The sequence below is a fragment of the Saccostrea cucullata genome, unplaced genomic scaffold, assembly GCF_032062105.1.
Source record: "Saccostrea cucullata isolate Sc308-1 unplaced genomic scaffold, CSIRO_AGI_Scuc_v1 ctg752, whole genome shotgun sequence".
NCBI lineage: Eukaryota > Metazoa > Mollusca > Bivalvia > Ostreida > Ostreidae > Saccostrea > Saccostrea cuccullata.
In genome coordinates, this window is record NW_026923231.1 from 24,978 (window position 1) to 40,721 (window position 15,744).

General features: G+C 34.3%; 2 protein-coding genes across 2 annotated transcripts in view; one reads left to right on the forward strand and one right to left on the reverse strand.

Annotated features, from left to right (window-relative positions):
* The window catches only part of LOC134263502 (uncharacterized), a 52,079-nt gene that overhangs the window by 7,786 nt on the left and 28,549 nt on the right, over window positions 1-15,744 (forward strand). Inside the window, exon 4 of the mRNA XM_062745853.1 lies at window positions 16-132. Within this exon, the coding sequence (XP_062601837.1) occupies window positions 16-132 (117 nt within the window). The remainder of the gene's footprint in view (window positions 1-15; window positions 133-15,744) is intronic.
* On the reverse strand, window positions 12,059-12,810 carry LOC134263501 (uncharacterized). Its single transcript, XM_062745852.1, has 2 exons — window positions 12,358-12,810; window positions 12,059-12,300 (listed from the first exon to the last, which is right to left on the reverse strand). The coding sequence occupies exons 1-2, from the start codon at window positions 12,584-12,586 to the stop codon at window positions 12,059-12,061; spliced, it is 471 nt and encodes a 156-aa protein (XP_062601836.1). The 5' UTR covers window positions 12,587-12,810.

The window sequence follows — 15,744 nt, forward strand, 5'->3', positions numbered from 1 at the left end:
TCGATCTATTTACAGCTGTGTGTCCACAGTTCAATGAAGGAGAAAACTTTGTTGTGGAAGACCACTTTACCGACTGTAGCACATACACGCCTCCTTGTCCACCACGATATGATTCTACTGAAGCATATAAATGTGAGTGTTCTACATTTAATTGTTTTAAGATCCATTTAAGGACATGCTTGACATTTAGAAAGCTGATTCGTGTTCATGTCTAAATTTTAGTTTCCCGACATTCCTAATGTAGATTTTCCGCAACTTCCAAGGAATTCCAAAGCAAATTCAATGGAATTCCATGGAATTTTTGCTCCGCAGAATTCTTAGGAATTCTCTGGAGTATTGGGACGTAACTTTTTCGGAGTGGTACGGAAATTCAAATCTAGCCTAGAAAAGAGCGGAACAATGCCAGAACGGAAATTTGCGGAGGAAATCCATGGAATTCCAGATTATTTGTAAATCTAAAGAATTCCATGGAAATCCGTGGAATTCCAGGAATTCAAAATACAATGAAAACTGAATTAGTGTTAAATAACTACAAAAAAAACTTGAAAACACCACAATATATTTCAAACATCAAATCTATATTTGCAAAAATAAAAAATTCACAGTTTCTTTTACAACGTGTTTTGAGACAAATATTGCATATACCTCCTAGATGTACAATATAAGCACACTTTTTAAATGTATTCTCACTAAAAGTATTTAACATCAAAGAATTTTAACAAAAATATCCAGAGAAAAATACAATCATTACTGGAGGATTGCCATGGGTAAATTATGTTATGATATACATGTACATGATGTAGTAAACTAATGTCTGCATTTTTTTTTAAAACAAAGAGGTTAGTTTCATTAAATGACATTGGCCAAGGATTGGAGAGGTCCTTGACACCTAAACAGCGTGTACATTTACAATGAACTGCCAGTGGCTCATGTACATTTACTTTACAAATTTAATGACCAGAGTGACAAACACATACGTATTAAATGCAAAATAAATGTACTACACAACTATATTGATCCAAAGATCCCATAAAATCAACAGTTGCTATATTTTCCCCAAACATGCGTGCCAAAGATCCCAATTACGGAAGATCCAAAACTTCTGTCGTGTTGATAGAATCACTTCCTCACTGATATATCCCATAAAATTTGCAATAGAGGGTTGACAGATAATTGGTGTCGCAAACGGATTCAATTTTGGTACAAAGGCTAGGTAAGTTCGATGTTGACCATTCCAACACACACTTCAAACTTTCGATCCTTACACAATTTCTGAAAGAAAAGATGACCATTCAGATGTATCATTATTGAAATCCATAAAAATATACAAAAAAGAATAAAATAAAGCTCTACAAAACAACTGGTTCTTTCGACCTGGCAGATCAGTTTACCGTAGATTATGAATTCATTATCTTGCAACTTTTTGTTCAAATTAGGAAGTTTATATACAAAAACACTAGTCACTGATCAAAAAATTCACTTAGGCCTTAAAATGGCTCAGCTGAGTTAAAATGAAAAGGTTAGAGCTCAAGCTCAATGCCTGACTAACATTGAAAATAATTAAGAAATCTGACCTGGTTTTTTTTTCATACAGCTCTTGTCCTTCTTTTGAGCATCCGGATTCCTGTAAAATGCATGTATACTTCATAGAAGATGATAGCTATTTGATCTTAAATGATTATGCATACCTGTGCATTAAGCATGTTTAGATTACCTGTTAGAATTCATTGTTTTAAATTATTAGGATATTAAGGAAATTAAGCATGGTAAAAATTTACCTTAAATTTTGTTTATTTGGCATAGTTGCAAATTTTTAAACAAAAAATAAAATAAATCTTATACTGTCTGTCAGTGATTGGGAAGGGCTTGCGCCATGCGCCATAGTCGCATTGAAGTGAAAAATGGCGCATTAAATCAATCAATCATGGCGCCAAGGTGCGCATTCAATTTTTAGCTTTGTTATTTGAAAATATTTTGCGTACGACTTTCTTTCTTGTTTTACTTTCGTTTTAAATGCAGTCAATTTAAAACAGCAAATCTCATTAGTTGAAACCTGTCAAAAAGTACTTCCGGTTAAACGAAGCGATGCTTCATTCATTTGTATGGTAGGGCTGTTTCCTTTCCAAAACTGTCGTAATTTTAACACGAAATTAGGGTCAGTTGTATTCTAAGCAAGTTCCTTTAAATTTGCTGCATTTCATGCGTTAAAAATCAGATTTAGTTAATTAAAAACATTTTTTCTCTCGTATTTCGTATTTGTTTGTCACTTTGTTATTTCTTGAAATGGCCCTTCAGATTATATTGATGGCCCATTCATTTTCGAAATGGCCCATCAAAAATGTTGACAGTTGCGACATAGTCCCATTGACCATTTTGGCCTTCCCAATAAGTACGAGGGTCATTCAAAAAATACGTAGACAGTGCTTCTCATCGTCATATGATTATTACAAGATTATAGATCAATACATTTTCGTAAACATAAACATTTAGTTTGTCGAAGTGTGAAGTTTCATTTCATTTGATTAAGTAGAACTCATGTTAGCCAAAATTTAAAGCAACATGTTTTGTTACCACGGAGCACGGTTAACCAATATTGTAACGTCAACAACAATGCTGAGAAAATTTGTCAAAAGTATACTCATTTTTTTTTTAATTTCAAACACAGCCTGTAGTTTCTTCTCCATTCAAAACACATATCCACAACACTTAACACCTAGTTTGCTAACAATTGTACAAATATAGCTTGAACAAGAATGTTTTTGTTTTCAAATTCTTTAAATTACTATGCAACTCTATTAGTTCTGCAACATTGAAGCACACATCACGTTCAATGACGTTCCTAACTCTTTTGACAATATTTTTATCTTTAACCTGTTTCTTTACAGACAATCCATCGTCCGATTCAAACTCGCTACCACTCAAAAATTGTATATTTAATTTAATACAAATACACAGATTATTTTTCATACAGATCCTGGTTTAAAAGGATTTTTTAAGCTTGTAGAAGAAGTTTTCTGAATGTAAAGTCTAATTTTATTGCTACTTGCTGCTCCGTGGCGTCCTCCAACGTCATGGTTTTTTGCCTTTTTCAATCAAGTCCTTATGTATTTAGAAGCTGATATCTTTTAAATGGAGCGAGATATTACATAACCTGATTTCATCTTAATTAATACAACAATACTTTATTTAAATATGAAAATTTTATTTCGTTTCAGTTCCATTTATAAGAGGTATAGCTGTAAATACTATAAAGTGAAAATTAGAAAAATACTCAATTTTGACGGTGCTCCGTGACCCCATTTTTGCTGTTCTAAATCCTTGGTAATTTTAATAAATATGAAGATACATTCCAATTTTTTTACTCAAATTATTTGAATCTATTGTTAAAATATTTGTACCAAATTTGGATATAATATGACGTTAAATAAAAGAGTTAGAACAAAAGTCTACGAACTTTTTGAATGACCCTCGTATAATACTTAAAGACATGGATTAATAAAATCAAAGTTAGTTTATTTGTTTCGAATAATAATTTGAGCTGGTTCTCACCATATCCACATCCTGACATGCCGTACATGTAAGTGATTGGCTAAGCATCTACATGTATATTCACTTTTATCAAAACGCCAGAGCTGTGGGAATCATCTCAGGCACTGCAGCAACTATTAAAACAATCAAAACAAGAGCTGAAAATGATCATGTACATGCATTACAAAATATGGACTTAATTACATGTACATCACACTCTGTAAATGTTATCTTGAACAAAGGAACATACAGGTAAAATTCTTTACATCAGTTCGATTCCAAACGAGGAAATTCGGGTTAAAATCCATGATCTAAACGATATGTTTAGAGTTGTTAAATAATTATTACAAAATTGAAATAGTGCTTGTCCTTACGATTTCACAGTCGGGCATTTTAGTTTGGCTCCCAGACTGATGAACAGTAGCAGAAGCATTCTTCATTCAGGGACACATAAAATACTGTACAATATTTTACCTACCGGGTCTTGAAATGTCATCATCGTCTTCCATCCCAAGCTAATTATGATTCCCCTGTTCGTGACACTCTCTTTCCAACTTTTCTTCTGTGCAACACCAAGTTGATGATCAACATCATGAACATGGCATTTCGATATTTTTGAATTTCAGCGTGTTGTTAAATTGTTAAGTTGTTAATTGTTCATCGAGTCTGACTTCGATCCCGATGTTATTGTACTATTAGTCGGCAGTTTAAAAAAATCTAAGTAATTTTCCACAGCTTTCCAGCGCAGAAAATGGCTAAGTTTCTCATTTTGTAATTTTTTCCAAAGAATTCCACTACTTTCCTAGCCAAAAAATGTCTAAGTCCATTTTTTTTTCAAATTCCAAAATATTCCAAAAACTTCCAGACACACTTTTCGAGTTATGTATGGAAACGAATGGAATTCCATGGATTTCCAAAACTTTTCCAAACCCTTTGGAAAATCTACATTAGGGATACATACACATATTTGCATTTGCGACTAATGAAGTTTAAGGTATATAATTTCATATAATGAATGAAATGAATGAAATAAAATCTATTAAAGTGTTTTTCCAGAATTTGTATCGTTATCTACGACATACGTATTACCTGGGTTGGAGCAGTTTTCCCAGCAGGCACGCAACGTTGTTTCAACGTTGAAAGGAGGTGGAATATAGGTTGCAACGTTGATCAACTATATTTCAACGTTGTTTCAACGTTGAGGTTTTAACGTTGAATCCTCAACCTTTTTTCAACGTTGAAACAACGTTGAAGCTGTCATATATTCTCAACGTTTGATGTTCGTTGATATTTCAACGTTGAAACAACGTTGAAGCTGCCACATATTCTCAACGTTTGATGGTCGTTGATATTTCAACGTAGAAACAACGTTGAAGATGCAACATATTTTCAACGTTGAGTATTTTCTGCATGATATTGTACGAGAGGTGATCAAAAAGTTCGCAAACTAATTGAATAACTTCCATACAAGAAATATTGGTTTTAATGTTGATTATATTTTAAATTAATCTTCCCCGATTTTAATGCACATCAACTACCGTTCTGCGCATGCACGAATCACGTGATATTGGCGGTCACGTGACCCCCTCCGTAGCGTTCTGTCACAAAAGTTAAAAAATTTTTCCGAGTTTTATATTTCTTTCCATGTGAGTTAATTTTTATTTTCATCAGCTTTCCTTCACTAAAACGATTAATCCAATCATAAATTGAATTTATAGGAACTCATTTATCTCAATAAACTATGTACAAATTAATTTATGATACTGTAGAGGGATTTCTGTAATGGATATATGCCGAATACTGTTCTATATGTAAAATTATCAGACTGTTTGAGGCCCGTTAGGGCCGAAAACTGTCTGATAATTTTACATATAGAATAGTATGAGGCATATATCTTACTTAAAACATTGACACTTAAATGTCCAAAAGTTACCTGGAGGAGTCCGATAATAACACAATGGGAGTTTAAGCATCCATTGTTTTCTACCCGTCTGATAAGTAGATAAAAGAAATGAAACAGTAAAAATAGTGAGTGAACTCTAAATGTTTCATTTCATTCATTCAATGGCAGTCGTGTAGTTTAGCAGGACAGAGGTCCGGTAGTGAAAGATTTTTTTTGGGCGGGGGGGGGGGGCTGGGGCATTTTTATTTATGATGTGCATAAATTGACATTGATACTGATATAATTTTGGGGGATATTATAACCATCACCATGGAAAGTTAAACTACAGATTTTTACCCTGAAATTTTAGTTTAGATAATGGAAATATTCTCAGGTTTTAAAAGTGTGGCCATCAGGGACCAAACACAAAATAAGGAGATTTGCAGACTCTTTTTCAGAAATGGATTTAAATTCGCTTATTCAAAGTGCTGTATCAAAAATTCTTTTAAAGAGTGGAAAGTATTAATGTTGTGGAAGGTTTAAACACGGATTTTTATGTTCCCCAAACGAAGTTGGGGAACATATTGTTTTTACTCTGTTTCTTATTATTATTATTATTTTTCTTCTTCTTCTTCTTCCTGGAACTTTTTTGTCCGGGAATGATCTTGTAAACTGTTCGTCCGATGTAGGTAAAACCTTTTTAGGGTTAGTAGACATGTTATGTAGATTTGCGGAATCAAGGTCATTCTGCGCGCACGTGCTTGCAAGAGCGTGCACGTGCAACACGTGAAATGACCAATATAATAGATATAGCCACAACTGTTCTATTTTTATATGAAATGCTTTGAAACTCATAATGTGAGGATATATTAGTAGTATAGACATGACGACATTGTGAAAATAGCAAGGTCTCACGCGCATGCACGTGCACTTCGCTCTGATTGGCTGCAACTAAAGTCTCAATATCTTTCTTGTTTTTTGACGAAATCCTTTGAAATTTTGAAGATAGCCATGCATTAAGATATCCTACAACATGAAATAAAGCAATTATCATGAAAACACGTGCATGCGCGTGCGCTGCAATCTGATTGGCTGAAACTTTAAACAGCTATAACTCCCTTGGTTTTCAACCACACAGGATGGGATTTGGAACATAGATAGATATAATGGACTTCTACAAGTAGGTATGGTCACCGTGCACATGCATACACGTGGGTGTACATGGGCTGCAATCTGATTGGCTGAAACTTTAAACAGCTATAACTCCCTTAGTTTTCACCCAAACAGGGTAGAATTTAGAACATAGATAGATGTAATGGACTTCTACAAGAAGGTATGGTCACCATGCTCATGTATGCACGTGCGTGCACGTGAAATGAGTAAAATGAAACATACACTAGAATGAGCGTATTTTTTAAAATAATTTTGGATTAAATACTTTAATATTCAGTGTATTAAAAATATCGATTGTGTAGACAAGATGATATGGTCATGACGCACATGCATTCACATTGCGTGCAATGCTAAAGTTTAAATGATTTTTGTACACTTCTTTGTAAATGTTGTTAAAATCTCAGATGCATAGAGTTTGTCTTATTTAATGAAGCTTACAGGGAATATGGCACCAAAAGGGAGTTGGGGAGCGTTTGGGGAACATCTGTAACGGTCCCCGTTACAATTAGCACTAGTTTTTCATGGATTTGCTATTTTGTAGCAACTTAATTTCCTTGCGTTTGCTTTCCCTGAATTTTTTTCCTAACATTCTTATTGGGGGTTTCTGGACACATTTAACAATAATTTCACTCTTCTTTTTGTTTTTTAAATACCGTCTGATTTTGTTATCATTGCAGTCCGATAATATATTATCAGACTGGTGATTATTATTATCGGACGGCTACAGGTAAATTTTTAGACTGCAAGAACAAAGGCATGACGTCACAGCAATGTTTTAAAAGATATTACAATAAATTGTGCAGTCTTTTGTTGAACGAGTTCGACTGAGTTAACCATTTTTCGTTACAAGTGACCTAAAAAGTGACGTCATTTTCACATTGAGACGTCACAAACAAGGAGAGAAACTTTATTCAGCATATGCTATTTATAGACCTTGTGTATGGCTATGTGTGTACCGAATTTCATTCTAATCTGAATTGTGGTTCTGTAGATATAGAGATAGTTTGCGAACTTTTTGATCACCCCTCGTAGAGTTAAAACAAGGTATAAAAAATGCAAAGTTGACTGTCTCTTGATTTCAACGTTGAAACAACGTGGAAGATGCAACATATTTTTAACTTTAGGAAAGTTAGGAAAATTTAACTTGAAACAATGGGTATATAACGAGTATTGAGCACTTTAGTTTTTAAGTTCAAAATATAAAGGTGTCTTTAACTTCTAATCCAAGCGATTTTTCGCAATATACACACAGCTGTATGCATTGTTAGAAAATATTTTTTATCCATAATTGACAATGTTCGAATCCCAACATTCCAATATAGCATGCTTCCACGTATATTCCATTAGTATGCATTTCCTCCGTTCATGTAATTTACCATTGTTAACCTCCTGAGCCCTCCATCTTATACATATTCATACATGACACAGAAACAGTAAGTTATGTTGCACTCTGCCACCACTGTGACTTTATTGATAACCCAAATGTTAATTACATAAAATGATAAAATGATGTAAATCTCATTAAATGGTTCTGTAATCATAACCTAATTAAAATTTGATATACAATTATGAATACTTGATTATTTACCCCAATAATATTTTAATGAATATTAATTAATCATTCCCATTAATTTTCCCATTAATGATGTAAATGATTACATAATTTTAAAGCAACCTATACCTTGTGGTCTGAAACCGCAATACAGAAACAAATAAAATATGGATTTATTCATTAAAAAAGGAAAGTGGAGGGGTGGAGGTGGATAAAATTCGTAGAAAAATTTCCAGTGAGTTTATTGTCCGGCGTCCTGAAAGAAAGTGGCGACCCATGCTATCTCTAAAGAGACGCACCTTCAGTTTCCCGCGAAATGATTCTATTGGTTCTATCCATCGGCACTCGCATAGCTTACCATATAAGAAGATGCTATTGAAATTAAGCTGGAGTGTATCGCAAGAGCGATAACTCCGGCATTTGAGAAAGAAATACATTATCAATATACATAAAGCATTTTAAGGAACCTTAAAATTCTTTTATCCATAATTGACAATGTTCGAATCCCTACATTCCAATATAGCATGCTTCCACGTATATTCCATTAGTATGCATTTCCTCCGTTCATGTAATTTACCATTGTTAACCTCCTGAGCCCTCCATCTTATACATATTCATACATGACACAGAAACAATAAGTTATGTTGCACTCTGCCACCACTGTGACTTTATTAATAACCCAAATGTTAATTACATAAAATGATAAAATGATGTAAATCACATTAAATGGTTATGTAATCATAACCTAATTAAAATTTGATATACAATTATGAATATTTGATTATTTACCCCAATAATATTTTTATGAATATTAATTAATAATTTCCATTCATTTTCCCATTAATGATGTAAATGATTACATAATTTTAAAGCAACCTATACCTTGTGGTCTGAAACCGCCATGTACTTGATTTAATCCTATAAATCAAGTTCAGACCCCAAGGAGAAAAGAAAAACCCACACCAGTAATAAAGATCTGAGTAAGTGGCAAAGTGCAGATACACCTAATAAGGCCAACCTTTTCAGAGAAAGACATATGCTCTGAAAACCTTTGCCTTATTTAAAAGAATTGCAAATATAACAAATGATAGGTGAGGATACACATTTGCCTCAACTATTACATACATGCATGCAGAAGAATTATGTATATTTAACAGATGTTAAAATAAAAGCAGCTAAACACTTTCATCGGTAGGAATAAACATATGTCCCACTTCAATGATATCAGTAAATATACATATGTTCCTGAACAATTGGATTTTGCATTGATTACATGAATGAGTTTAAAATAGTAACCGTCACGATCGATTTAACTTAGCGGGAATAAACATATGTCCCGCTTAGTTGCAATGTTATCAGGAAATATACATATTTTCCTGAACCACACTTGTTTAAATGTCCATCTATCAATCACTAATGTCACTCTAAAGTTCTTAATTTGTTGCTCACACGATAAACCATATCCAATATGCATTAACAAATAGCCTAGTGATATTCTTAGTAATAGTTAATTGACCAGATGTAGCTCTTGAATGCATCTGATTTCCATCGACCTAAGAGTCTAATCTTACTGTCACTCATGCCAACATCTGTACAATGCAATGGCATGCCTATCTGGAAATAATGACTAGTTATATTACTTATGCCCAGATTTGCAAACGATAAACAGCTTTTTTAAGAATGTGGAGAATTTACACATTGTTACTGGGATATCTTAAACATAGGAATACAGTTGCCCGTTTTGTGTCCCTCTTAAACTAATATAACTTTGGAGGCATTGAACTGGGCAATAGTTTTTGTTGCTTGCTGAGTTAATTGTCAGAAAGAAAGGTTTACCCATGTGATGTTTGTAAGTAATAAATTTGATGATAATCTTGTCTTGTTCCATCACAATCTGGTTAATATGGAGTAAATTCTTATTGATCACTTTCTGGGCAGATGTTATTTCTCCGATCCTCAAAAATCCGTAAAATGCCAACAAAAACATTGCTTTAAACATGGCTGATTCAAATGCATTGGAAACTGTTACTGGTAAGACATCGTATATTTGATGTAGAATCTTTTTGGTAATAGGTATCCTAACATCCTGTGAAGGTTTAAGTTTGCGGGTTGATAAAAGTAATTTTTGTATTAAAAAAGATGAACATGGATCCCCAAAGTTGTTAAGCTTATGAATGTAACTAATTGCGGAAAGATAAGATGTAATGGTCGATGCAGCATAGTCCCTCGAAAAAAGGTATGCGACGTAATATACCAAAATATGTTGTTTAACTGGAAGCTCCATCGGAAAGTCATATTTCTGTGCAAAATTTTGAAAAATCATCCATGCATAGGAGTACGAGGCAGTTGAGGAATTGGTGAGGCTGAAATCCAGTAGCGTCTGTATTTGCCTTGTTAATTCGGAAAATATGGAAGTGGAGGCACGTTGACTGGATTTCTGTCGGCCCATGGTGCCAGTTGTAAGAATTGATTTACCTTGGAACGAGAAAGACAATCACATAGTAAATTTTCTTTTGAAGTCAAATGCTTTGCTTTGAAATAAATGTGATATTTTAAGCATATCAATACTAGTTTTCTCAACAGATACATGATATGCTTAATCATCTTTAGATGTTTGCTTATCTATGACATGAACCAGTGCTTGGTTGTATTTGTTTATCATAAATTTAGACAAGACTTGTATTGCCAGGACTATGAGGTACAATTCTAAGAATGCTATGTTTTGGTACTGCCAACTACCATTCCATTCTCCTTTAAACCACTGACTACCAAAAACTGCAGCATATCCAACAACACCTGACGCATCAGTATATATCTTTAATTCACTTGAACTTATCCATCTATCGGGGAGAAACGTTGAAGAACCATTGAAATTGAAAAGAAAATCTAACCAGACATTCAGATCCTCCTTAACTTCCCTTGTCATCCGAATTCTGTAAAATTGCTTTTTGATTCCAATGGTCAAATCTATAAGTCTTCTTAAAAAGGCTCTACCTGGCAACACTACATTACAAGCAAAATTCAATAAGCCTATAATTGACTGCAGTTCTTTTAATGTTAACTTAGTCTGTTCCAAAGCAAACTGAATTTTATCAACACACTTGAAAATTTTGTCTTCTGGAAGTCTACATTCCATTTTAGTTGAATCTAATTCATAACCCAGATATGTTATCACCTGTTTTGGACCACATGTTTTTTCAAGAGAAATAGGCACCCCAATATCTGTACACATAGCTAGAAAATTTTTGAGCTTGTAAACACATTGTGTAGGTGATTTGTCTACAATAATAAAGTCATCCAAAACATGTGAAATGCAAGATATCCCAAGTTTATTTTGCGCAATCCATTGCAACGCTGTTGAGAATCGTTCAAATATTTTACAAGATGAACTTAAACCAAACTGCAGACAGGTATCAAAATAATATTTGTTTTCCCATTTAAACCCAACAAATTTAAACTGTGTATGGTGTAGGTTAATTATTCGAAATGCTGACTTAATATCTGTTTTACAGCAGAATGCACCTTCCCCACATTGTTTTATAAACTGAATAGCATCTAAAATAGATGAGTATTGAACAAATGACTCATCAGGTGGTATGCCATCATTAATTGAATGGTTATCCGGATATGATAAGTGATGAATCATTCTATATTCCCCTGGATCTTTCTTTTCCACTAAACCTAATGGTGAACATTGTATATTAGGGATAGGTTTACTTTCAAAGGGGCCTTGGACCCTACCTGCCACAATTTCTTTTTGTATTTTTTGATTAATAATTTCAGGTTTTGCGAGTGCAGAATTCAAATTCTTAGATTCTATCCCCGGACATTCTCCTTCAAATCCTAAATAAAACCCATTTGCAAAACCATCAATTAAATATTTAGTTTCATGTTCATCATAACCAGATAACCAGTGAGCAAGTCTATTTGCCTTGATTGGAGTAGGACCCTTGTTTGGAAGATGAGTTTGTTTTTGTTTGGGTAGAGTGTTTATTTGTATTGCTTGTTTGGTTTTGGTATTTTTGCATGACACGAAAGGGATGCTTAGTTGGTTTTGTGCATTGAACAAATGGGTGAGCCCCCGAACAGTTATAGCATCTATGCTGGAAACGACAGGACATTCCTGCCTGACAGTGTTTACCTGAATGGTATTGGAAGCAGGCACCTTTGGGAATTGATTTATACTGTACGTCCTTACCTTTACTTAGTTTTGTTGTCTGACTTGTTGTCAGTCTGGCGTTGACATACAACTCCATATGGACATCCCCCCAGGCAACTTGTCCCTGGGCGACTAGTGTTCTAAAGTCCCTATCATAATCTTTCCAATTACCCTTTGCATCTGCTATTTCCCTGACAGCTTCTAAATGCTTTGCCAATTGGGCTTGTTGATCAGGATATTTCATGCAATAAATTGCTGAAAATCTGTTCCATGCTGTAAGCCAGTCATGCATGGAAGAGACAGATGTGTCATTTAATGAATCATTGTCCACCTGGTGGATTGTCAACTTACCGGGACTGTCACCATCTTCCACTTGTAGAGAGAACTTACCTTTCTTTTGTTTGTCCTTAGACAGCAGTTTTAAGAAGTCTATATACTGGTTTGACCAAATTTTGGACTTGAGTTGATCAGACACCCTAGCATCTATTGGAACTGCCGTACTGACAAAACCACTGGGACTCTAACCTGCTATTTTTTCAGTATGGTTAATGACCAAGGCTTCAACCGACTGTTGAATAGCTTGGTCATTGGGTGCACATGCAGCAGCCGAATCTTGCTCACAATTAACAGAATTAGTTAGATTTGTATTATTAATGACGGGAGCCCCCACAGTATTATTACTAATACTCCCCTGACTATTGGCTGTGATGCTGCTGGTCACGTTGCTAATGAGTGTTGTCAACTCCTCTCTTATTGTTGCCGTGACCTGCTGCGTTACTTGTCTCGTAATCTTTTCAAGGTCGTCAGGGGATAGAGGTGTTACAGTAGCTGTCGCCACCGGTTCCGTATTTGATCCATGTACCCGTCGTCTTTTGCTGTATTGGGAGACAGGGCTTGGTACTGCTCTAGCTTTGGTTGATTTTCTCTTAGGTGGCATGGTTATAATTGGTGGATAGGTTACTGAAATACAAATAAACTGCCTTTGTTTAGTGTATATAGTTCCTTTCTCTTGACCACTATAAATAGAAGGGTTAATATGTAAACATCCGGTGACTATAAACCGGCAAATGATATGAGCAAGCCTTAAAATTCCGGAATGTTGATCTGTAACTAATATATATTATCCTAAACCACCACGAACTGATTACTCTGAAGGCATTAATGTAAATACAATAGGATAAGCCCCAGAAGGCATACAACATTAAAATTTCTGCGAAAAGTCCCAGTAATTGAAATTCTGTGCCAATTCTATTACAATTAAATAAACCTCGGAGGAGGCGTAAATTATAGTATCCCCATAATAAAACAAGTGAATAGTGCTACAGTGTAATTAATTCCGAGCAATGAGGTGAGCCTCTGGGAGGCATCAAATTATATATGTATACATCGGGAAAACACAAGTTAAAAATAATTTGTGTTAATTCCCGTGCAGTGAGATAAGCCTCGGGGAGGCGTAAAATAAATTTTTAAAATACATCTCGGAAAAACACAAGTAAATTGTGTTAATTCCAGTGCAATGAGATGAGCCTCAGGGAGGCGTAAAATAAAAATACATCTCGGAAAAACACAAGTAAATCGTGTTAATTCCAGTGCAATGAGATGAGCCTCGGGGAGCCATAAAATAAAAATACATCTCGGAATAACACAAGTAAATTGTGTTAATTCCCGTGCAATGAGATGAGCCTCAGGGAGGCGTAAAATAAAAAATACATCTCTGAAAAAACACAAGAAAATTGTGTTATTTCCCGTGCAATGAGATGAGCCTCAGGGAGGCGTAAAATAAAAATTCATCTCGGAAAAACACATGTCACATAGTTTTAGTAAATAAAGAGCAATAAAATGAGCCTCGAAAAGGGCGTCAAGAATGATACACAATTCCATTTGATTCTAGTGCAGTGAGATGTGCCTCCAAGAGGCATATGTTAATTATGATATGTTTTTTTATATATATTTTCTAAGTTTTCTCGGAGAAATAAAAGTAAATCTTTGTGATTTTAGTCTCAATATACGAAATGAATTAAACATCTCAGGGGTTTTAATTAATTTTTTTTTAATTTGTAAACATTTACTTGAAGGAAAACCTCGATAGTCCTAATATCATTATAATTTTTTTTTTTTAAATATATCTATTTCTTATTTTATACATATTTTGTAACTTTTGAACAAACTGTTTATGAAACTAATGGAATTTTCATTATGAACACATTCATCGCATTCTGGATAAAATGAGACCACGCAAGCTCCGATATAGATGTACATTACCCTGCTTATTTAGGTGGACGCCGTCTGGAAGAAATTTATGGCTGCATGCCTTGCGATTCGGCGATGAAAAAAGGTCATTGTGTTCCCAGAATGAAGCGAATTTGAACTCTTGAAGAGAGGACTTCAGCAGAGCATTCACTTCGTCTACGATACCGTTGTAATTAAATGCTTGATTAAAACGTGGCAATAATTTGCACACGTGAATTTCGGAAACTCTAAAACCATGGAGTACCGAGACGATGGATTCCAAATTCCCCGCTATTTCCTTGGGGGAACTGACACCTCGGACATCGTTATCTCCAACCAGAAGGATTATTTTATCCGGTTTCACCCTTTCAATGAAAGTCGCATCCTCGCGGAGAATACCTGATATTGTGCGGCCTCCAACACCTCTAAAAAATATTTTGTGTGTCGCTTGGAGGCCGAGGTCGTCATTATATCTATCGTCAGCTTCACTTCTAAGGAACTGATGGAAGCGACGAACAATAGAGTGACCCAAAATAAGTATTTTGTTAGAATCCATTAATAAATACAAAGTAAAATTGATCTTACCGCTTAAAATCGAATAAAATTCGTAGAAAAATTTCCAGTGAGTTTATTGTCCGGCGTCCTGAAAGAAAGTGGCGACCCACGCTATCTCTAAAGAGACGCACCTTCAGTTTCCCGCGAAACGATTCTATTGGTTCTATCCATCAGCACTCGCATAGCTTACCATATAAGAAGATGCTATTGAAATTAAGCTGGAGTGTATCAGCATTTGAGAAAGAAATACATTATCAATATACATAAAGCATTTTAAGGAACCTTAAAATTCTTATATATAATAATTATACTTAATAAATGAAACGCATGCATTATAAATTGATTTACTCAAAAAAGTTGTGCCAATAGCTAGTACCATTATAGAATTTTAAATATGAGTTTATATGAAGCATGGCATCTACATATAACACTTGATTATAATTATGTTACAAAAAAGTTTTTTTTTTTTAATAAATTGTGAATGCAATTTTTTTGACATATTTATAAAATATGTTAAATATAAGCTTTTAATAAATAATAACATCTTTATCCAACATCTCGCTGTAATTCCATGTTACTATAGAATTAATAAAAATAATTATTCTGAATTATTGTTCTTAAAATTAAACTCATATGGATCCGTGCCGTATACTCTTGCGCAGATTA